This window comes from Gopherus flavomarginatus, chromosome 6, assembly GCF_025201925.1.
Source record: "Gopherus flavomarginatus isolate rGopFla2 chromosome 6, rGopFla2.mat.asm, whole genome shotgun sequence".
NCBI classification, from domain to species: Eukaryota; Metazoa; Chordata; order Testudines; family Testudinidae; genus Gopherus; species Gopherus flavomarginatus.
Window position 1 is genome coordinate 125,682,168 of NC_066622.1, and position 25,572 is coordinate 125,707,739.

Consider the following 25,572-nt stretch of genomic DNA (forward strand, 5'->3'; position numbering starts at 1 on the left):
ACTGAGCACTGGGAAAGTTTAAGAATAAATGCTTATGACAGAGTAATTGCAATTTGCTCCTACGGAATTGTCAAATTGATTTAAACTGCTCTTTTACTATTGAAATTAGTTTTTTTTGATCTCACATCGTGTGTTCATTTTTTGTGTTTGCAGGAATTCTCAAATTTTAATTGTAAGATATTAGTGGAAGTGCACGTAGTACCAGCTCTTTGAGTCTGCTGACATTAAAAAATGATGCATAATATGGGAGGGCCCTCAACCAGGGAACTCAAATAAACTTTCAAAGCCAAAAGCACAACTTTGTAAACTGTGACATCAGTGGCGATACTAGAAGCGACTGTTCAGTTTAAAGCTTGCTATACCAGATTACTTACGGGATTTGGATGAACTGTGTGGATTCATCAGATGACGCAAATAATAAATTAGCTGTCAGTACAGCCCCCACCTGACCTGGAACTCATGTCAACTAGCAAATCTTCAGAAGAACCAGCAATATTTTTAGTAGTTTATAAAAACCAAAGTAAACTACCATAATTATTCATAGAGCCTGGTTTTATAGAATTTACCTTCTTTATGGTTGCTTTAATGGTAGGATTGCCACACTAGACAAACTGTGCACTGGTAGACAGAACAAACTACTCTTATACTAACCTGCTTATTCTGCTGCATAGACATTTTTATATGCTCCAGTTGCTGAAGAGTTTTCTTTCATTTTATTTCAGCAGCAGTTTCCACACCTGCTTACTCATCCCCAGCTAAAAGTTTAGGAGATCCAGGAATAACACCATTGTCTCCATCACATATTGCGGTAAGAAATATAGGATATCTGTTGTATAATGCATTGACATTATTTTCTTCTGCCTGTCTCACCTATAAGAACTAGGGACTTCTGACTCCTCAGTCTCTTGGTCATCAGTTACAGAACTCACAGCTTATATACAAAAAGTTAAAGGAGCAATTCTACTAGTTCAGGAAGAAGAGATAAATTATGAAATCTTGGCTCTGTTGAAGTCAATGGGAGTTTTGTCCTTGACTCCAAGGGAGCCAGAATTCCATCCAAAATATATAAGGACAGATGTAGAGGAAAGTGACACTCATCTGCATAAGCCGGTGCACTACCACTCTACAAAACAATCCCTTCTGTCCCCACCTTTGTCATTCTCTTGCTGTCTGATCTTGAGCAATCACTGAAATATTCCCCACTCTCCAGAAAGTGACTTATATTATATTGGGATCTCAACACATATGTGTCACACTCTCTGTCCTAGCTGTCTCTCCTTCTCTCATAACAAAGAAAAATAAAACATTTACAGTTGCCTAAGGGGAACACCCTAAGAGGTCAGAAAAAGTTCCATTAAAGGATGCTTCTTTAACCTATCTTTACTTCCCCTCCCCTCCTGCTCCACACGCACAAATCACATTAATTTCTTTGACATACTCCACCCCTTATAGCTAAGCCCCAGCTATTGCCAACACAAGTACGGTAGAACCTCAGAGTTACAAACATCTCGTGAATGGAGCTTGTTCATAACTCTGAAATGTTCACAACTCTGAACAAATTGTTATGGTTGTTCTTTCAAAAGTTTACAACTGAACATTGGCTTAACACAGCTTTGAAACTTTACTATGCAGAAGAAAATGCTGCTTTTAATACTTCCGGTTCCTAATGCGTTCATAACTCCGGTGTTCGTAACTATGAGGTTCTACTGTAATGCAATGCACATTCTACTGCAGGGGTAGGCAACCTATGGCACGCGTGCTGAAGGCGGCACACGAGCTGATTTTCAGCGGCACTCACACTGCCCGGGTCCTGGCCACCAGTCTGGTGGGCTCTGCATTTTAATTTAATTTTAAATGAAGCTTCTTAAACATTTTGAAAACATTATTTACTTTACATACAACAATAGTTTAGTTATATATTATAGACTTTTATAGAGAGACTTTCTAAAAAACATTAAAATGTATTAATGGCGCGCGAAACCTTAAATTAGAGTGAATAAATGAAGACTCGGCACACCACTTCTGAAAGATTGCCGACCCCTGTTCTACTGTAATGCACTGCACATACTACTCACAAAACAGCGGTGCTCAGAACGTGACACTGCCATTGTAGAATCCCTTTCCCACCTTCGTCTAGCTTTGTATATCAAGTTCAAAGCTGCTAATACTTACCTTAAGGTTTTTCACAGCTCAGCCCCTGCTTAGATTTCTGCATTCTTTTCCATGGCCCCATAGTCCAACTCTCCCACTCTTTGCCTCTTTCTCCTATCTGTCCTATGAATGCACTCCTTCTGCAAAGCCTTTTAATGGTGCGCCAGTGAAGTGTATAATTTGAGAAATCAAGGATATGAATCCTCAGAGTTTGAGATTAGTCCTTCATCAGGTCATCCCTGATGTGGCTCTTTTCTGTGTTCTCTGTTGTAAATAGGAATCCCCTGGAGGCAGGGTCTTAGTTATTTACAGCACAGACTACACTGACATTGTTCTGTAAAATGTAAAGGGTTTGTGGCAGAATGTCATTTTCTAGACTATGAAGGCATAATTTTATAGAAGGGAAGATCAGGTAGCCCTCTGTGTGAACTGAGTAGCACATTTTCCAGAATGCCCAAACATCATCAGCCCTATGCACCCAGCAGTGTTTCCAAACTGCTCTCTGAAAATATCCAGATGCCTGATACTCAGTTTACCCACCAAATCTTCATGTTTCTGAACTCCAAGACCTTACTCCTAATCACCAATCTCCAACAAGTCCTGGCACCTAGGTGGTCCTTGAGGGAGTCAGTTACTAGGATATAGGGGTTTCAATGAAAGAAGGAATGGTAGGTCTGAATATCTACTGAATATGGAGACCCCTGAATCGGAATATCTCAAAATAACAGCCTGTTTGCCCATCCCTATTTCAGGGTGGATAAAAGCCCATTTGAATCAAATCAACAATAATTTTGAAATTGACAATCTGGGTTTGGGCCTGAATTTATTATAATCTGTTAAAATCATTTAAATTAAAGACAAATAATAATATTAAGCAGTACATGTATTCTGCCAAGTATTAAAGAAAGTGAAAATACTGAATTGGTGGAAGTTGCTGGCTAAGCATCTGAAACCAGGGTTTGTTGAAGTGCTAACCCAGCTTTTTGACAGCAGTAACCTCTTCTGCAGGCTGAGAGAGAATATTTCCTTCATCGCTGTTTATTCAGCTAGTTCAGTTCAGTGACTAGTTCATTCAAAGCTAAGAAACCAATTGGGAATTGAAGAAGCTTGTTTTTCTCTTCTAGTATATGAATAAAAACTAAGAGAGGAGGAGATGTACCATCTAGAAGGATGTTGTGATCAGAAATAATCAGTTCAATTCACTAACTACAGATAATACTTCCTTTATTTATTAAATCAGCTAGTTTTAAATGCAAAATGTCTTTTGATAAACTTTTTGTCTTATGCAGTCAGATTTTATATAATCCAAAAAATAAAATTCTGTTTTTGTGCATTTTTAATTAAATTTTAATTTCCACCCAAATAGAACTCAACTCAGATCACAAGTAAAAAATCATCATCTAGTAAATAAATAATGCATCATTCACCATTTTCTAACATAATAAAAATGTAAAAATTAAGAATTTGAATAAACGTAGGTTACGCTATCTAACTACATTAAAGAATGTGTATGGATATAGTGTGTTCTCCTGGTTAGCACTGCATTTCACGTAAAGGTTATCTTTAGTTGCAAATCAACATGTTTTAACAGTTACCAGCCAATGGGAATCACCCTTTCTTTAGGAAAATAACTAAAAAATACAAATGCAAAACATGATTAAAATTGATTATTTAAATTAAGATTTCCTTCTTGTTGATTGAAATCATAATTAAAATTGGTGATTTAAATTGCTTTGATTTAAATCAATCCACCCAGCCGTATTTAAAGCCTCATTTGATAAGAGGCCAAATGTTTCCATGTTTTGTGCATCAATAAGATGGCTAGTTCCTCATTCCATCTGGCTTTTGATGATGGGTAGGGGGCAAAGAGTGTAGAAAGTTTAAATCACAGTTTAGGAACCAACCTTCCATATTTAGACTAAATCTCTTTAAGCTTGTCCCTTTGGACAATTTAGTAAGGTATCATTTGCTGTATACATTTTGTTAATTACGCTGTAGCTTGCAACTACAGTTTACTGTGACAATTGCCTTGCTCCTTGCAGTCAGCTGTAAAGTGCTGATAAAGTTGTTACTGAGAGTAGCACAGTACATGAAAAGTTGATTAGTATAAGAGTAAAAAGCGATACTAGTATGAGTGTTTATGTTCTGGTGTGTTTACTGTGAATCTCTCAGTGGAAGTTGTCATATCCTCTAAGTATTTGCAATGATGGGTTTGCAAAAAAGAGAATACATGGCTGGAACTGGGGCATAAGCTCAACCTAAATTTTCAGAAGTGACTAGTGATTTTGGGTGATCAACTGGAGATACTTTTAAGAGACCTGATTTTCAGAGTGGGTGCTTTAGGAGTACACCTCTACCCTGATATAACGCAGTCCTCGGGAGCCGCGTTACATTGGGGTAGAGAGAGGAACCGCTCCCCGCCCCAGCTCACCTCCGCTCTGCCTCCTCCCTGAGTGCGCTGCCACTGCTCCATTTCTCCCTCCCTTCCAGGCTTGCCGCACCAATCAGCTGTTTGGCCCGGCGAGCCTGGAAGGTGGGGGAAGCGGAGATGAGCAGCGATGAGCTGGAGCGGAGAGTGGTTCCTCTGCGCCCCCCATTACTTGCTGCAGGCCTCCTCGGGCCCCCTCGCCCCAGCTCACCTCCATTCCTCCTCCTCCCATGAGTGCGCCGCAGCTCCGCTTCTCCCCCCTCCCTCCCAGGCTTGCCGTGTCAATCAGCTCTTTGTGCGGCAAGCCTGGGAGGGAGAGAGGAGAAGTGGAGCTGAGCGGCGTGCTCGTGGGAGGAGGAGGAAGAGGCGTTGGAGCGGAGGTGAGCTGGGGTGCAGAGTAGAGATGAGCTGGGGCAGGAAGCGGTTCCTCTGCACCCCACCCCCTTGTTGTGGCCCCCCTGCCCCAGCTCATCTCTGCTCTGCCTCCACCTCCTCCCACAAGCGTGCGGCAGCTCCGCTTATCCTCCCTGGGAGATGCGGAGCTGCAGTGCGCTCGTGGGTGGAGGCGGAACGGAGGTGAGCTGGGGCAAGGGGCGCTGGGGAGGGCCGCAGCACAGATGAACCACTTGCAGTAACACGAATTCGGATATAACGAGGTAAAGCAGCTACATCTCCCAGAGCGCTGCTTTGCCACGTTATATCCGAATTTGCATTATATAGGACTGCATTATATCGGGATAGAGGTGTATCTGAAGTTAGGCACCAAAATGACTAGTCAGTTTTGAAAATTTAGGACAAGAACTTCTGTGAGTGGTCACCTTTCAGGTTTTTTAAGCTGAACAATGTAATTGATTTTATTACATTTTAAAGGGACACAAACATAGGCTGTGTCTATAAAGTATTTTGACACCCCTGAAGGGAAGGCACTAATAAGTGCAAGGTGCGTATATATATTCTGGAGATGCTGGTTGCAGTTGCACAGTTAAGGTTGAATTAAGTTTTGCATTTTGTATACAATAAAGGTTATTTCCATATCCATGGTGGCAAAATCCATGGCCAAATGGTAGAACTATGTGATAAATGGTAGAAACGTACAATTAGTAACATTTTATCATGTACCTCGCTTAAACTCTGCTCATTAATCTATCTCTGCCAGGATTTATTCCATCAGTCTGCTCCCTGAGCAGCTTCAAGTAGCTGCCTTTTTATTTAAATAAATATCAAACTGCCACAAAAATATTTCTTCCTATTTCCTTCAAAACAACAGTGGCCCAGGGCCCAAAACAAGCAATATTCAGCTTCATGCCAGTAAACAGTTAAAGGCTTGATATTTCATAAGTGCATAAAGCTAGGAATGGGGACTGCATGCCAGAGGAAAGGGAGAATCTTGGTTTTCCTGTGAGACCCTCCATACTTGCTTCTATGGATAGAAAAGCTGTTTAAAGACATTTTTAGAGAAGCTTTCAATTCATTAGTTAAATGTTTTCTCTCCTCTGAGTCCTGTCAAACGAAACTGATTGTAACTAAGGCCCATGGATTTACAGGCAGAGGGATAGGCAGCAGGATACTAGAATTAGTTCCAATACAATCTCTAGAATGTTTCCAGAATAGGTTTTCCATAAAAGATGCAGCAATAGGTGATGCTGTGGTGCAGTATAAAGCTTTACTAGCAGTTATTGTGTTGGCCTGCACACCTTTCTCCTGGCTTCACCATTTCTGAGCAGTCTTACCAACCCAGACTCATGCTTATATAACTTTTTAAATCTACTCTGTATTCCATGTTTGGTATCACTATCGTGTATTCCATATATGATACACAGAGGTATAACATGGTTTTCAGTTAATACATTTCTCAAAGTTTGATAGCTAGCCATGTGGGTCTCAGCTATTACTGGAAGTAAACACGAAAGGATTTCTGATTCATTTGGATTTGTGTCAAAGGTACCAGAATTAACAGTTACTTTGAATGTACATTGCATTTCCATGCCCATTAAGGGATGTAGCCCACTGACATGGTCCTGGGGGACTGCACTTTTCTGCAGGAGACAGATGAATGCTTTGCTGCACTTCAGAGCCACTGAAAGGTAGGGCAGATTACAATTCCGTCTCTAAACAGTGACTCAGAATCTGTTCTGTTTCTGTTATTTTAACAGAAGGACTCTGATGCAAATGACGCTGTAGAACAGTCATTCCTTGTTGTTGTGGCTATTGATTTTGGCACGACATCCAGTGGCTACGCCTACAGCTTCACCAAGGAGCCAGAATGTATTCATGTAATGAGGTAAGGGCTGCATTGCAGCATTGAGCTGGTGACAGTGTATATTATCTGCAGTGTCTACATCTGAGGTCAGCATGGGTTTGGAATGACTGGATTTGTGTACAGCCAACGATGTGAAAACCCCCATTCATGGTGTAAATTTCTCTTATGTCCCTTTCTTATTTTAGTTGCTTTAATAATAAACAAAAACATGTTCTCTGTGAGTCTTATTGCGCAGATTTATAAAATAGTGTGAACTAAAGAAAGAAATTGCTGGCTAAGTATACAGAAGCGTTCAGGGAGCAGTTATAACTGGAGGTCGTGACTTTCTTATCCATATTAACATAATGAAGGATGCATATTTATAAAAGTAATAATGGCATTTCCCAAAGTGCCTAATAGAGAAATCACTGCACATGGGGTGGTGCAAGGCCCTTGTCCTTTTGTCTCATAGCATACAGAATTTGGCAGGTATAAGCTGGCATATCTGCACATCTTATTATTTAGAAACCTTGGGCAAAAATTTCCAAGGTCTCTAAGTCCCATTTTCAAAATAGACCTAGATACCTAGGAGCTTGTCACTTTTGAAAGTGTGACTTAGGCCCCTAAGTCACATAGGGCCATATTTTCCAAGGTGTTCAGCACCCACAGTTGGAGACAGATTTTCAGAAATGTTCAGCTCCCAATTAGGCACCTAAATTAAGAGGCCAGATTTGCTAAAATGCACAGTTGGATGCATTTGAAAATCTGGTCACTAGGCGCTTTTGAAAATTTTACCCCTCATCTCTAGACATTGCAGAATGATGTGGGAGAGAGGGGGTTAAGAGAGCTAAGAACAATGATGGTTACTGCTAAGGGTGTCCTTAAATATTTTCATACTGAAGAGAAGCATTTAAGATGAAATACCATTGCTTTATGATGCTCTAATTAAATTTTAAGTAATGGTGCAGCTTGCAGTTCTGAGCAGTAGGTGCACCCTAACTGAAATAAGTAGGAGAAAGTTGTGCATATTCATTTAAAGGGGCAAAGTTTACCTCTCCTAGCATCTCAGTAGGAGGAAATGGACAGAGAGAGAGAAGGTTCTACCAGGGAAGCAGAGTGGCTATGACCCTCCATGATCAGCAGCAAGGAATCAACCAGTTGCAGTGACCATTGAACACTACAACTGACTTAAAAGTGGGGAAAGGCTATAAAAATAAGACACACCTTAAGATGCCCCTTCTGCCAGAGGTGCAGGGAGGCAAATGGCATAAAGCTAGCTATGCCAGGGTTCCCCAATATCCCTGGACTCCCTCTTCCCCGTTATAGCAGCTTTCCATCTGGAGTAGGGCAAAGGGAATCTGGTCTTTCTCCGTCTAATGGTGCATCCGTAAGTCAAGTAATGTAGATGTCTAAGGTATGGCCACTTACTTAATTATGCTTGTATACAGTTGTGCACACAACATTTTTTTGACTTCAGTTATCTGCACCCACAAATTGTTGGTTCAAAAACAGAGGCCAGTGTTTGAAGATTTGGGCTATTTAAATTTATTACTATTTATTTATTTATTTATTTATTTTTGCCATAAACCCCTGGTAATGTAATGTTAAGATTGTTAAGCACTCAAAAGTCAGAAAATGCGAAAGTGAAGCTTAACTCTACCAGTTATATGTGTGTATGCATACAAAATATGTATTAGTTATGTGATTACATATTGTTTCTCAAATAATATAATGCAATACAGCTTTTCCCCCTAGAAATTTGATACGTATGCGTCTAATAATGTGATCACAAATATGAAGACTACTGTGATGGATTCACAAAAGGAAAAGAGCACTGGAAAATGAGTTCCTTAGGAAAAGTTTTGTGTTTTCTTTTTTCATTTTCCATAATTCAAAATTGACTTCAGTCTGACTAAAACTATATTTCTTTAAAGAAATGAAAAGGTAAATTGTACCTTGTGCAGAGACCAAATTATGGGAAATTTCAGCTCTAAAGGTGAATGATTTGGAAAGTTGAGTGTATGAAAATATTAACTATAGCAATCACTTTTGGCATGAGGCAACTTACTATTCATCCTTCTGGAAGTCTGAAAATTGGAGTAGAAAGGGCTACAGTGCTGCTAACCAAATGTGACAAGCAGTGAAGCTGTCTGCAGACAGTCGTGATTGTGCACTCAACATCTGTGGTCAGTTTGTAAAAAGCCTTTCTGCCTCATTCATCAATGGTCCTTCAAGAAACCCCACAGTGCAATTCATGAGAAGGTACTTGGTGCTACCAGCTGGGGACAGGTAGATACCAAGGATCAGAGAGAGGTATGGGAGGCAGACTTGGACCCATATTTAGAAGTAAGTTTGCATATTCATTTTTGACAGTAAATTAGTTTTAAAATGAAAAATTAAATTCTTAATTTTAATTGTTAAAATAGGGGATCTGGATGAAATATTGAGGATGAGGAAGAAATGGCATTTCTGAGATTGTACTTTAGTGATCCCAAACTGTGCTAACTACAGGGCCATTCTTACAATGCCATAGCACAGTGGTGCCTGCAGCCCACTGCTGTTTAGCATCTTTAACTAAGTCTGTAACAAACTGTGGACATTTTAGGTAGTGACACCATTCAAACTTTTAGGCCCAAAATTTGACCTGTTGTATCTTAAGTCCTCAGCCTGCATTTGGATCCACACCCTGTACTTGTGCAGAACCCAGTTAAAAGCATAGGGCTCCATACAGCTGCAGAGGTCTGCCAGTGCAGATGTTATTGCAGTGTTTGACAATTAAAAAGTAGTTGCTGTACAATTGATGGAAGATACTCTTCAAATCCTAAATATCACTTTACCACTAACTTGCTGAGAAATTATTTTGTATAGAACCTAGAGAGAACCAATGCCAACCAAGGGAACAACATGCTGTTATGGTGACATGGATCTGTGTAGACATTATGTTACATGCTAGTGTAAACAAAGAATAAAGGAAGAAGCCATGTTTCTTTCAAGCTAGAAAGAACAAATTTAAAAGTTTATCAAGTTGGAAGGACAAAATTTGAAGGACAATAAATGTGGTTGTGGCATAACTAGCATTTTAACAACAAGAACACTTACAAAAATTACTGACTCGGTGCTTTCACCCAAGAAGTTCTGACCAGAAAGTGCATGAAATAGGCTCTTGCCAGTAACTCACATCTATAGATTTCGACTTTCATTGTCTCTTAATTACTATAGAGAATCTGGGGGAAAGTGTTTCATGATCCTGTTCCAGCTATAACATGTTTATGAAATTATGAAGTTCAATGAAAAAACATAATTTTAAAAGGTTAAGAAGTTTGACAACCAGTAGTTCAGAGGGTATTAAGAAGCTCAAAATATTTACATAATTAGAGTTACAAGTAGTATAATTTACAAATATTTGAGCACAGGAAATGTCACTTCCAACTGAACCATTCTTGAGAATGTTTACATTAAAATGTAACGCACCAGTGATACATTGTGCTCTTTCCTTGCTAAGAAATCTTGGTTCTCTGCCTGTCTAACATTGATCATTTCCAGACACTTGGATTTCTGGCTGCCTTCCAGCAAAGCTGCTTTTCTGTGAAATGTCTCAAAGTAGTATCATTTTGACTTTCAACTAAAAATTCCTCCTTTGGTACAAGAGCAGACCACAGCATTTCAATGATATAGATTACTAGATTGCTGGATCTCAGCAGAATTGTGGCATGCTATATGCATGGAAAATATAATCGGCAGGCAAACCAAAATGATCAGTTTGACTCCAGTTATTATTTGTTGTAAGCCCCGATACTTGCAAACAAAGAAAAACTTTTAGGCACTGATCCAGCAAAGCACTTAAAGCATGTGCTTAATTTAAGTATGTAAGTAGTACCATTGACTTCAGTGCTTCAAATCCAGTATGTGCTTAAGTGCTTGACTAGATCAGTGTCTAATTTACTTTGATTGCATAGTTTTAGTTTTGGTTTTACCAGTTACAATCCTTCATGCCTGTAAAGTCCTGTTAATTCCTCAGCGTTTCTATCGAGATATTTGTAAGGTCCTTACCTTAGCAAGCTCCCATTATAGGCTTTCACAGAGCCAGAAATTTCCTTAGTGAGTCAGTGGCAGAATCATGAGTAGAACACAGGTAACCTAACTCAGTCCCCAGGATCAAAGCTTCTCTTCCCTAGAAGAGAACAGATGCCATAAGAGTCTTTTTAAAGGCCTGTATTATTATTAAAATTAAAGTCAAACTTCCCATTATATTTATTTATTGCCTCTTGTATGTCTGAGCAGAGATGTAAATTGAGATTTTTAAAGCTGTCTGAGGGATTTGGAGGCCAGATTTCCATTAGAAACGATTGGGAATTGGGCATTTAAATCACTTAGGTGGCTTTGGAAATCTCAGCCATAATATGGAGTGGCATGCTGGGCTGCCAGTTTAGCTGCAGCTTAAGTGTATTCAATCCAGAGAGAGGCATAATGTACCTGTCCATAAAGAAAATAAACAGGACCATCATTATCTAGCTCCTGAGTACATTTTCTATTAATGGAACTTTCCAGAAATGACTCAGAATGAATTACTGAGGATTCCCTCTCAAAATGATAACTGTTCTGCTTCCCTGGATTTATATCTGGTATGTAAGATTTTAACATTTTGGATGAACAGTCTTTTCTGGTCATTTGGTCTACATACCAGTGTTGGATTCTTATCTCTTCTATTACCTCAGAGACTGGAGTCTTTTGCCTCCTTTAACATGTGACCCAGGATTTTGAAGTTCATCAGATAAGCCCCAAGTGGCAAGTCACAAAAGATAAAATGAAAAATCAGAGCTGATCTTTTGCTACTTGCCATTGCTCATTATTTTCTACTGCAAGGACTGATCAGCTGAGTGGCAGGTCAAATGTGTTGAGAAAATCTGTCCTAAAGGATGGAGATCAAAATCATTCCGTTGTCCATCATAACTATTCTTCTTTCAGACCACTGGGAGTGTCCCCTGAACTTTGCGGTACATGTATGTACCGCGATCTTTCTCTGCGTGTCAGGGTACTGGTGTGATGAAGAAAAGTTGACTCTACCTTGTGCTCTCTCTAAACTGCTCACAGAGTGCTATTTCAATAAGAACTGAGTCATCGGTGATCCACTTTTTAAAAGGTCTTTAACTGGAAAAATGCTATAATTTGTTTTATATTTTAATTTGTTTTCCTGGGATCAGTACTGCAACTCGTATAAAATATACAATAGGTAAAACAAAGCATGCTAAATTTAATATACTATCTTATATGCAGAGGAAGTAGCTTAGCCTGTAGTTAACATAGCCCAAAACTTCTATTGTAAGACCCTGTTCTCAGTTGCTTATAACTTTGCCAAATGCTAACCTTTCAAGCTGAAATTTTCCATATCATGTCTGCTTCAAACTAGATGTTAGCCCAGTTCAACAAAAATTGTCTCTGAGGATGAGAGTGAGGGAAAATATGTTGTTTTGCCATGTTCAAAAAATTTACAACTTTTTGGTTGAAATCTCTAATGTCCCCCATGCTTTGGAGCAGTAGGGTGACCAGATGTCTCAATTTTATAGGGACAGTCCCGATTTTTGGGTCTTTTTCTTATATAGGCTCCTATTACCTCCCACCCCATGTCCCAGTTTTTCACATTTGCTGTCTGGTCATCCTATGGAGCAGGGACTTGAAAATTCACAGCAGGGGAGGCCATGATGTCAGGGATATGAATTTTTCTGTCCCCATGAAAATTTGCCCAAATTTGGCTAATTATAAGACTGAAAAGTCTTGGTTTGCACTTACTCAGTAGAGATGGCTTAGAATTCAGTAGCTAAATTCTCCAGAGATTCCATCTACAGTCCCCTCATAGCCCCTGTGTGTGACTGGATTGCACCTGTGCTGCTATCCCCATAGAACAGATGCACATGCTTCATCCCAGGCCTGCAGAGACTGAACAGGACCAGGGGCTGCAGGTTTGTAGAAGTTTTGATGGTGCCCAGAATGCCCAGAGCCTGCTGCCCCCAAACTCCACCCCCACCTGCCTAAGGCTCTGGGAGGGTGTTTGGGTGGGGAGAGGAGGTCTACAGTTCAGGCCCTGGGCTGGGGCAGGGGATTGGAGTGCAGGGTGCAGGCTCTTAGAGGGAGTTTGGGTGCAGAAGGCGTAAGAGGTTGGGCTCTGGGAGTTTAAGTGGGGGAGGGGGTCTGGGGTGCAGGCTCTGGGATGGAGTTTAGGTGCTGGGCACAGGCTCCAGGCTGGGGCAGGGAGTAGGGGTGCAGGAGCGGGTGAGGGGTGCAGGCTCTAGGTGGGAGTTCGGGGGCGGGAGGGAGTGGCTGGGGTCTGATGTAGTGCCAGGCACAGGAACTGAGAGCAAGAAAACTGTCTCTCTTGTGCTCTCACTGCTCCCTAAAGCAGACCAGCCTGGTCAGACAGTCTAGTCTGGTGCTTGATGGATGAGGAGAAGAAGAAAGGCAGAGAGACAATTGTAGAAGAGAGGCTTAGTCAGAAGCCTTTGCACTCCCTGCTGCATAACATGGACACACACTGCTGCTGATTCTTCTGAGAGAGAGAGGCCTTCTTTACATAACCATAAAATTACACAGAAAAAAATAATAATATGGTCACAACGTCATGCACTCAAAAATTAGGAAATGCCAGAAATAAGGTTGCTTGTGCAACCTCAAATTGGACTCCTTGTGTGTATGCATTATGATTATGATTGCTTGAAAATTGGCCACTTAAACTGTTTTTTGACTGAAAATTGAGTGTTTAGCTAAACTAAATCCACAATATTTCTTCTCAAAACCAGAACTATTCAGTTTGGAGTTGTCATCTCAGTGCCTCATGGGAGTTGTTTGAGTGTCGTATGCCTCCAGTTTCCTCTATGGGCTGTGTTTCCCAGATAGACTACATCTCCCACAATGCATCATGTCCAGAGACTCCCATCATGCACTATGGCAACTCTGCAAGAGGGAACACTGCAGTGCATCCTGAGGGAACATAGCTTGGCCAGGGAGCCAAGGCACCTGAAGATACAACTGTTGTGAGGCCCCACACAGCTGCTTGCTTCCCTCCCACCCACCCCCTAAAAAAGTAAAATTGTCGACAGGGGAAAATACCTTATTTTTCAACCAGCTCTAATTATGATGCAGTCTTTTATTACATGATCACATACTGTTTACACAGGTTCCCTGCCTCATTCAGTGCACAGGGTATACACTACTCATGTATATATAGGTAGTTATTCAGTACTTCTTTTTATCCTCTTCAGTCAGTTTGTGGCCCCATACCGTATTCTCCACACACCATCCAAATCTGCACTAAATATAAAACTAAAAATTTTCTTGTGGGTAAGAGTACGATTCTGTCATGGAGGTCACAGATTCTGTGACTTTCCGGGACAGACGTGACTTCGTTGGGGTAGGGCTGGAGCAGCTCTCAGCCCTGGGGCCACCAGAGTAGCAGGTAGGATTGGATCAGCCCCCTGAAGCTGCTGGCAGTCAGCCCCAGGGTCATCCAAGCAGTTGGCTGGCAGTCAGATCCAGAGGTGCTGGAGCAGTGGCCCCAGGACTGAAGCACTGGCTGGGGTTGAGTCAGCCCCTGCGGCAGGAGCAGCAGTGGGGCTGGGGCAGCTGCCGGAGGTCAGCCCCTGGCAGTGCTCTTACTATTAGATGTCTTCCCCGCCCAAGAGTATTTTTAGTAAAAGTCAGGGACAGGACAGGCTTCCATGAATTTTTGTTTATTGTCCGCAACCTGTCACTGACTTTTACTAAAAATACTTGTGACAGAATCTTAACCTTAATCATAGGTTTTTCTGTGTTGTTTTCACCATGATATGTGGGTGCTTAAGAAACATTAATGAATTTATCTTCGCAACCCCCTGGGAGGTAGGGATTTATTATTATGCTAATTTTGCAGATGGACAACTGAGGCACAGAGAGGAAGGCTAACATTGTTTACACTCATTTTGGATGCCCAAATTGAGATGCTGAGGGTGTTATTTTTCAGAATATTTAGCATTTTTATAGCACATTCTGCTTAAAACATGGCTCCCATTAAGTCCAGTCACAGCTGTGAGTGCTCAGCTCTTCTGTAAATATGCCCCCTAGGGTTTCAAACAAGGTACCCAGAAAATGAGGAACACACAAATCAGTGGCCAGCTGTGAAAAGTTTGTTTTAATTGGCTTGTCCAGTATCACAAAATAACTCTACGGCAGAGGCAGGGATAGAATCCAATTCTCCATGGTGGCATTTGACTGGATGAGATTTTCTTGATGGGGTCTTGTGGGGTAGTAGTAAATGATCATGCATTTAAAGGCTATATTATAATGCATATCAACAAGGGGGCTGATTTAAGGTTGCCTGGGCAACAACAACTTTGCCATTTCCTAACTTTTGAGTGCTTGGCTTTGCAACCTTAATGTTCTTTTGTAGTGTGTTTTTTAAATAATAAATATTCAATTTGTTCATTATATTATTGACTTTCAGTGATCTTGATACTGTTGTCCCCTTGTTACTTCTGTGTAGCTTACATTATGGGAGTTATATACCCATCAAGGGAAGGGTATAACTATACTGTTGAAAATTTCATGACTATGTATGAAGATTGTTAAAAGTCAGGAACAAAGTTTTCTTGGATGTGAATAAACATTCACTTTTGGCCTAAAAAGGATTCAAATCCAAGTCTGCTCATGTGAAATTCTTGGGTGTAATCCACTGCCAGCTTGCTTACACAATTCACTAATAAGCATATCATTATGAACGTTAATTATCACTAGTTTGAAGCTGGTTCACCTTTTTCATAGGAGATGGGAAGGTGGAGATCCTGGTATATCCAATCAGAAGACTCCAACTACTATCCTCTTAACTCCAGAAAGAAAGTTTCACAGCTTTGGTTATGCAGCAAGAGATTTCTACCATGACCTGGATCCCAGTGAATCCAAGCATTGGTTATATTTTGAAAAGTTTAAGATGAAGCTACACACCACTGGTGTAAGTAATAATTGAGCTCTGCTTCAATGGTTCTGTATTTGTAACTAAACATATTTTTATATTGGCCATGCCAGTTATCTTTAGAAATTATGAGCCAGGCATGGAGCACCAGCATTCGTACTTGTACAAAAAAAATTATTTGTTTATTAAGTGAAACTTGTAATGCCTACTGCTTTATTTTGCTTCCATCTGCCAGCATCAAACATTCTTCAACTTTTTAATTAATGCCATTCTAAACCTTGGCAGTTGCCTCTCCTGGACCATCCTATCCTGTCTGGGTTTTTTTGAGTGAAATTCACCCCTGAGCAGAAAGCCTAAGACCTATGCATCACTGAAGCCCTATTCTGAGGGTGTAAGAGGAACTTAAGAGCTACACAGCTGGAAGGGTGACCCTATGCATGGGAGTGAATTCACCTTTAATACTTGGTGGTATATTCCAAAAGGAAGACGTCACTATTTGACTGTACTCCCAATTATTATACTCTGATTTTAAATCTTAAAATAACTGTTCTAGAGTTCTGGGGTTGGTCAATACTTTCTTTTCCAGTTTCACGTCTTGGTAGGAATTCAAAATACATGATTGTTTTCACTGTTACCTTGGGCTTCATTTTTTGCATGCAGTTTCATGGTTGCAATTAATTGCAGATGCAATTTATGCAAATGAGATATTTAAATATCCACATACCAAGGTCTACCTACAACTATTTGTAGCCACAATTGATAGGTACAAAAAACCAGGCTTGTAACAAACAGCAAAATATCACAATCCAGGAAATCCCTGTGGTTGGTTAGATCCTCTCCAAAAGAAAGCCAGGAAAAAAACCAAAACAATGTACATCAGTTTTCCTAAGCTGGTGGGTCCCAATAAGGAAGAATTCTGTTCCCTCAAGCAGTGGGAAATGAATTTAACATTTACCTCTTATTTTCTTCCTTTAGAATCTTACCATGGAGACAGATCTGACAGCTGCAAACGGGAAAAAAGTCAAAGCACTTGAAATATTTGCTTACGCCCTGCAGTTCTTTAAGGAACAGGCATTAAAGGTAGGGAAAATACTTCCTTTATCCAGCTTCCTTTATCCAATTATATTTGTAACTAACACAAATGCTGACCTAACAATTTTAACCGTGCTTCAGCCTCCAGCAGTGTTTGATATAAATGAAGTGGGGCAGCTGTAGGAAGTCCAGGAAAGTTGGGGACTGTGAAAGGTCCTGTATAGCCGTAAGTGATTTCCTTCCTCACAGAGAGAACAAGAGGATGTATCAGTATCACAACAATGCAGAGACTGAATGTTCTCTTAATGGAATGATGCTTTTATGCCTGTTATTTTCTCGTCAAGGAAAATCTTCTTGTATTTGGCATTTGCCTGAACAAAATGTGATTAAAAATCTGAATATGGGAAACTCAGCACTTGGCACTATCTGTATATGTAACTCTCCAGAAGTAATACATCTGAGAGCCTCTTTTGGCTCTGTTCATTGTGATTCTCCTGCTGCTGGGACATTCCATATTCTGTACTCATTTAAACGCTCTCTCCTGTCTGGGAGATTGTACTGTAATCTCTTAGGGCTATAACTCCTGCTGATCTTTGTTCACACAAAACTCCAGTTGCCTGCTGTGAGTAGTCAGAAGCAAGTCAAATTAGCAGGGTTTGTCCCTTAATGGAGATGAATTTCCAAAGCTTTACTGGCTTTTAGCTGTATGATTCTTAGAGTCAAACAGCACCTCTGTGCACCTTTTGGGTGAAATTCACCCCTATACATATGCAAGTCCCCTATTCTGGAGGCTTACATGGTGCCTTGACTTTTTTTCCGGTTCTCTGCATGGGGAAGACTTCACCCAGTTGTGAACAGAAAGCAGATGTTGTTTTTTGTCCCTTATAGAGAATGTTTGTGTATAAAAAATCTCACCAGCATTAGGGAGATACCATATAAGCAACATCTGTTATAACTTATTCTAGTGTCTTGCCTCTCTTGCATCACTTCTGCTTCAAATGTAAGTGCCCACCCTTTATGTTTTTGCTTTTTCTAATAACATGGCTGATGTTTATAGATAAGAGAGATGAAAGTGGTCTGGTTTCTTTGCAATAAAGAAAACAAAATTCCTAACATGAGCCTCACCAATTAGAGAGAATGGAATTGTATTCTCCCCTAACACACACTAAAAAACTGCAACACTTCACACTTCCTGTAATGTGCTTCCTAGCTGATGACGAGGAGCTATACAGAATGTATTGTCCTACAAAAGACATTACTTAGGTAAACAATTCATGCTACTGTAACCTTTTCTTGGGGTGCCCAAGACTGAGAGTTACTTTGTCACCCTCCTGTCTCTGCGAGAGAGAGAGAGTTGCTTGTGCTTCACTATGTGTCAGTTCCCTAACACCGCCAGTGTGTTAACCACCCAGGCAATCTCTCCCAGGCTTTGCCAGCCCTTACTTTGCATTATAGGTAATAATTGGTGCACCCTAGCCCCTCTGAAGCATCTTCTGTAGTATCCAGCCCATCACAGAAATTACCAGGTTTACTGTCCCTAGGCGAACAGTATACCCACAGCTTGGCTGGTGCAACTCAGGATCATGAAGTAAGAGCTGAATTCTGGACTCACATAAACCAGTGCAATCTGTATAGGGATTGCAAGGGAAGAATTTGTTCCTAAAGCTCCATTCAGGCAAGTATCACTTAAATAGCCTCATTGTTAGATAGTTAACCTACTTTTTTTTTTTTTTGAATGGGATTCATTTATTCTCTTTGATTGTTATCTTTCTTTATGGCTGCTGTGAGAGAAGACACCAACCTACCCTTACATTTTCAAAGCCATATTTAGGACTCCAACTACTTTGCTTTGCTTTGACCCCACACGCAAATGTTAATGAGTCACAGAGCTAAAACCATACAAGCTTTGCGAAATTCCGAGGCATATATGCATATTCTGGGGCACCATGCGCAGTGGCATGTACAGTTTGCTCTGTTGCATCCTCTGGACTTGAACTGTTATAAATAAGCAGAGTTCTGTGATATGACGTTCTGCATATATGCGTAAAATAATCAGTATAAATGGACCTTTACTTTGCATGTATAATAATCAGATCAAACAAAGTGTCCTGGGGATATCAGGTCTCTGCTTTTTTGCCACAAGTTTTGAATTGTATTGTAGCTAAGCAGACACAACACCTTGGGGAATTGCATATAGAAAAATGTTTTACATTCTAAGGGAGGTTGTTGTTTACCCTGTTTGGATGGAGGTTTAAATAGGACATATAATAATGGTCACAAATATTCCCTAACCTGCAAATGGACTACAAGCTCTTTTAAAAAAAAAATGCTACTATTAAATGTTTGCTCAAAAGTAAATGTTCTTCAAGCCATCAACAGTCAAATGTTTTCAGATTTTTAGTAAGAAGAAATTACATTTGACTCTGTTTTTAAAAAATGGATTGATTTAAAGATGGGCAATGTATAAAGCAGCCATTGACAAATTCAGATTGTAAAATACGAGGTTTGTCAGTGCTACAGCAAATAATTTGCCGTACATTGATCAGGGTGAAAGTGGGAATTCTTTAAAGCGTCTGCAAAGACCAGACTTTTACCATAAACATACATAAATATGCTATTACTTTCAGCAAAATCTGAACTCCTCGTTGGAAAAACGAACTCTTCCTGTTCCGTGTTAAGAAACGGCAGCAACCCTTTCCATGGGCCTCCTGGAGAAGGCCAGTGTTGGGACTGTGAGCATTCTTGAAATGTCGGCTAGTGATTTAAACATTCTGACTTGTAATGTAGACGTAACATTAAAAAAAATTATGAAAAGGGGAAGTTACCTTCGCAGGAGCCAGCTGAAAACTTGTAAAACAGCTGATGTCAATTTTACATCTGTCTCTGTGTTTTCGTTTGGTTTAGGAGCTCAGTGACCAAGCTGGCTCAGAGTTTGAAAACTCTGAGGTAAGATGGGTCATTACAGTGCCTGCTATTTGGAAACAGCCTGCAAAGCAGTTTATGAGACAAGCAGCATACAAGGTAAGACTGTGAAATAAGAGAGAAGGAATAACCCCCTTAAATCTCTAGTAATTAGACTCACTCTAAAACATTTGTCAGTATCACTAGCAAGAATGTATTCTACATAAAAGCAGGCCAGAGAGTAATGAAATGGACTGGGTTAGAAACATTGGAGGGCTGAGATGCCCAAAAGCAGTATGTATCAAGTGGTATGTTTTCACCCTAGTAGATGCCTGAGCTATTTATCTAGATTCCTGTATTGGCACCCATCATTGCAGCCTCTGATCCTTCAGTCATTCTGTACCCAGGACTCCCACTGAACTCAGTGAGAGCTCTGCATATGGAATAGATGCAGAATTCAGGCCCAAGAACCAGACAGTTTAAATACTAGTCACAGCTTTTTCTTAACTGTCAACACTGGCATCGTAACTAAAAAAATAAAGTAAGAAGAGGGAGAGCAGAAATCCTCCTCTGTGGAATTATTTCCCCCTTGCCCATATTCCCACAATAGGAATGATCTGGACAGCCTGGAGAGAAAATTAAATGCAGATATGAATTTCCCTTCAGAAACAGATTATGTGCATTTAAAATACCCTGAAATCCTTTTAGAAAATTCATACAGTGTCTATCTGTCCTTTTATTTCAGACTCAGTTTGTGTCTTTGCTATGTTAGATGTACATATCCTTCTTTTCCTTAGGATACAGGGGTGCTGGAACAATTTATATAGTGGGGGTGCTGAGAGTCATTGAACCAAACTGTAAACCCTGTATATGATGGAAACCATTTCAAGCCAGGGCGAGCTGCTGCACACCTAGTTCCAGTATCTATATTTAGATCTTCATTTTGTATTTAATTTTTCTGGCCATTGAGAACTACATGTCCCAATTACAGCATTGCCAGTTTGTAAGATCACTAGGGGTACGCACGTAATCCCCCAAAGCATTACAGGGAGGCACCCAAGTTTTTTGGACTCTGTTCTTCCTATCTCTAATGTTGAGCACCATTTTTCTTAACAGTCTTTATTGTGGGATTGCTAATCATAGTGCCAGAAGCAAAACACACTTAAATTCTGATGGAAGGACACAGTTATAGGTAAATCCGAAACACTAGAGACCCATCTGTTATCTATGTATATTGTTGTCTGCCTGCTGTCTATGTGCATGTGTCTTCATGAAATGGGAGCTATGTAAGAAGGAAAGAGTAGCTCTGTTGACATTTCTCATTTGTGGCACAGTGGAATGTTGTTGAATAGTGTCTGTGTCTGTGACTGTGTTGTTTTTTTTATCAGCAAGCTTGATAAATAGTGAGGACTGATAGGGCTTTAAATGAGGATGTGTGATCAGCTGAAGAAAAACGAAAGGAAATGGAGAGATAATTGAATGTATCCTTGAAACATAAATTGACTCTTTAAACATGGAAATAGAACAACAAAGGAAGAAAACTGATTCTTCTGCTTTGTAACTGTCTTGCAGTCTTATATATTCCGACTGTCAGATCCACTCTGTTGCTCAAACCAATACTTGCAATGGTTGGTTGGTTGGTTTTTTTTTTAAATAAGCCTTTGCTACTTAATATTGAAACATGCAAGTATCTTAAACATGAGGATTTGCTGCCACAAGAGTAACATGAGTAACAAGAGAAGTAAGTAGAGGAAAGTTTGAAGAGGTAACAAATGATCACTTTGTAATTGGAAACACTCTGCACTTTAGTTAGTCTAATGTGGTGTGATGGTGGCTCACATCAGTGAGCACTACGGGGGAATCTGTCTGAGGGAGCAGGGGCAGGTGGTATAACAGAAGAAGTATGAATATCTTGGGCAAAGAATAACCATATGAAGTCATTACCTCATAGTATGCAGTTTTGTAAGACAAAGTATTGAAAATAATTTTGCAGTCTATAGTAAAGGGATTTTCTGCCCATCTCAGATGGGTTTCCAAACAGAAGCTAAATATTCCCTGGAACAGTGAAAAGGAGTAGAAGATATAACTCTGCTATGCCATGTCCAATATCTGTCATAGAGATCCCTCTATTTCTCTGTTTATTCTGTCTTACCCAAAGATTATGCAGTATAGTGGTATGGTTATGCATTAAGGGGATTTATGGGCGCAATGCTGCTGCAACTGAAATCAGCAAAGTTTGCAATTAGCTCAAGGGTAGCAGGGCTAGGCCTGAGCATGGGAGTAACATGAAATAGGCTTTCTCAGGACTTTGAAAATCTTATGCTATGTATGCCAGAAGGAGGTCTTCCTGTTGCAGTACAGTAAAGGCCTCTCTGATGAAAAGATTAAAGCTATCCAAACTATTTAATAGCATTTATGGTAAATTTCATGAAGTGCATTGTGTGTAATTAAATAAGGTGCCACAAGTACTCCTGTTCTTTTTGCACATCTTCTAGCAGTTTATTGCTGTAATATGTTGCTTTGAGAGGCACTTGTAACCTCTGACTGTGCCCCTTCAGACAAATGAAATTTTGAGTGCAGTAGCCTATTTATCAGGAGACTTTAATATTTCTAGTCAGGTGTCTCTTTTTAGTAGTGGCATTCTTCCAGCTCATGTTTCACTACAACTTCTTCAGACGCACTAAAGGAGTGGGAACTGCAGACTGGAATTTCTCTAACATGCCAGTAGAAATAAGAGTTAGGCAATGGGTTGGGTGTGACAGGAATATATGAATGCTGAAGCTGTAAAGTAAGGAAGTAAAGCACAGTGTGTGAAATATGATCAGTGCAGAGCAAACTAGCCTGCAGATTTATAAACATCAGTTAACTGAGCAGTTATTCAGTGATGTTGTAAACATTGTTTCATTGTAGGTTCTATGAATCTCCATACTGTGTATTCGAGTCTCTCAAAATAGATTTGTAGTTTGATGACAGATAACAGGGAATGGAATAAATTACATGCTTAGCTCATATAAATATAGAGGGAGGAAGTCGGATCTAAAGGACTAAGCACAGAGCCAGGAATTCCAGTGGGTTAACTCTGGCTCTTTTTTGAATATCATGTCTGCCTCAGTTTCGCTCTTGTGTAGAAAGAGAGTAATAATATTTACCTAACAGACTGGTTTTGAGGCTTAACTAATATTTGTACAGGCTAGGTTGGTCAGGACCAGAGGGGATAGTCAACTAAATTAAAAGGTGAGAAATGCAAAACCGCTAAAAAGCAATCCTGTTTCACACAACACATGATGAGAGTGTGTAACTCTTGTGAAACGGGAAGTCATTGAGGCTAAGAACTTAACAAGATTCCAAAAGGGATTGGACATTTATATGGATATCAAGAATATCCATAGTTGTTGTAATTAATTATAACAAATTTTGCGGAAGGAATATTAATCCTTATGCTTCTGGGCTTAAGTCAATATCTCAGTATTAGGGATCAGGATGAGACCTAATGTGGGGGGCAGATTACTCCACATATGCCTGTTGCAGCGTTCTCATACTTTCCTCCGTAGCATTTGATCAGGTCACTGTCAGAGATTACTGGACTGGACCTTGGGTCTGATCCAACTGACAGTTCCTATGCTCATATATACATCCCTTTAAAGATGTAAAATGCTGGATAGTTTATTATCTATATTGATTATACATATAAAATGTATTTGAAAAAATTGATGTTAGGTTTCCAACATCAGTAAGTGGATTTAAAAGAGCAAAGAAGAAATGGCTTTCTAATTCAATGAGACGTTGACATAGAACCATTTGTAGCTATTTTACCAAGCTGAATATTTTGCAACTCTCCGGAGAGATATTTCAAAATATGTTCTTTGTAATAAAATAGTGCAACATGCCATTACTTTTTTTGTGTGCTGTTGCCTCAGTTGTGCACATCTGTTCTATTGTCAAACATTTTCCACCAGAAAAGAAGTCTGCTTTTTGAAAGGCAATATTTTAAAAAAAAAAAAAAAGTCAGCAATTAAATACTTAATCTTTTCCCAGAATGTATTGTAGTCTTGGCTTTCCTCTAGGATAGAGAGTGAATATTATGAGAGACAGGAAACCAAAAAGAATAGAAATGTCAGGACTTCCTGCAGAATGTGGTTATAATTAGTGAAGACTACATCAGCAGAAAGCAAAATCATAACTGGAGAAACAGTAATTGCATTAAGGGGCAGTAAAAATGCAATCACATCAGCACGTTATAGCCCATAATGGAATGAAGCTTTCCAATTCACCAAACTTACCTTCTTGTGACCTCATGACACTGTCCTGTTGACCTGCTCTACCTCAGGTCTAACTACCATTCATTTCAGTGGAAGCTATGCCTATCTAAAGATTGCAGGCTCAAGCTCCATACATGTGGGAGGAGTGTAATTTATTTTCTTCAGTACTGTTAAAAACTCGCAGACAGGATAACATTTGAAAAAGCCCCAAAGTGATTTAGGAGCCTGAGTCCCATTTTCAAAAGAGCCTTTAGGTTAGATTTTCTATTGTGTAAGCACCTAAACAGATCCTGTGTATGGCGTTAGGTGCCCTCCCTGTCAAGATGCTTTGGAAAATCCTACTAGGCACCTATCTGCATCTTCAGGTGCCTAAATGCCTTTGAAAATCTGGCCCTTACATGCCTAGGTCTCACTGAAAGGCTGCTGCTGCTGTTTGTATTATTTTGTATTGTATTACTATTTCATTACTTAATTCTCCCTTCATTTTCTAAGACGCTAGAGAGACTTAGACTGAGATGCAGTGCACAGTGTGGTTCATTTTCTATTGGGTGCTGCCATAATAACCTTTTTTTCCTTTAAGTGTAGATCAGGTGTTTAATGCCTGAAGACGAAGATGATGTTTTGAACTTGTGAAGTCCTCATACTGCAGCCAACTGCGTTGTAGCAAGCCTCTGATGTAAACTGCATAGGAAAGGAAATGGATTTAGACATATTAATGGCACTAGAGAGACAGGAGACTTTTCTTTAATGGCACTTGTTAACAGAGACAGAATTGTGTTAATGAATTGATTGTCGTGATTATCAGAGGCTCATGGGGTTATCTTGCCCTGACAATACTTTCACTTTTATCTTTGTGAATTCTTTTTAACATAAGCATTAAAGTGTTTATAAAGTGATACTGCTGAATTTTGCAACCATAAATAATTATGGAAGTATATTGGTCATGGAGTGAAGATCTGCATAGTGGGAAATGTGCTAACAAACCTCATTTTACACCTCTTAATAACTGCATATAGGTTTACATAAAATCACCAGGCAATGGACTAGGTGAGCCATTTTATCCAGCTTTGCAAAATTCTACTCATCCACTTGCCTGGGGCAAGATTTGTTTGGTTTGACTTGTTAGAGGTAAGTGAAATGTAAGGCTTTTCATTATGTTCCTGGTAACAGAGCAGGTGGATATTATTCTGTGCTTAGGAAGTAAATTTGCACAACTTCACAAGTGTAAACTGTGTATAGCCTCCTTGAAATGCATTTGGAATCTCTTCCATAGCAATTGTCTCACTTCATTGAAGTCCACACTGTATTTTTATGTAGAAAGGCGAGAATCTGTACTTAGAAGTGGAAATGTTAACAGTTTGCTCCGACATGGCATAGAAAGGTGTATCAGATAAATGAAAATAGTAGAGCTGACTGAAAAATCAGAATGTCCGTCCTTCCTGAGGAAAGACCACAGTACCTAATGGGATACCAGTCCACAGAGGCTAAAGAGGCAATCAGGCAACCAAACTATAACTTTCATGAGGCTCAGGTGGACACAGATTAATGTCAACCTGGCCCAGAAACATTTCACTTCGGTTCTACAAGGCAAAATGTTTCAGTCTGAACTGACACCACCCCCAAAATG

General features: G+C 39.9%; 1 protein-coding gene across 1 annotated transcript in view; it reads left to right on the forward strand.

Annotated features, from left to right (window-relative positions):
• Positions 1 to 25,572, forward strand: part of HSPA12A (heat shock protein family A (Hsp70) member 12A) — an 83,073-nt gene that overhangs the window by 23,641 nt on the left and 33,860 nt on the right. The window contains exons 2-6 of the mRNA XM_050958989.1: positions 723 to 808; positions 6,733 to 6,860; positions 15,606 to 15,792; positions 16,729 to 16,833; positions 19,690 to 19,806. Coding sequence (XP_050814946.1) covers positions 723 to 808; positions 6,733 to 6,860; positions 15,606 to 15,792; positions 16,729 to 16,833; positions 19,690 to 19,806 — 623 coding nt within the window. The remainder of the gene's footprint in view (positions 1 to 722; positions 809 to 6,732; positions 6,861 to 15,605; positions 15,793 to 16,728; positions 16,834 to 19,689; positions 19,807 to 25,572) is intronic.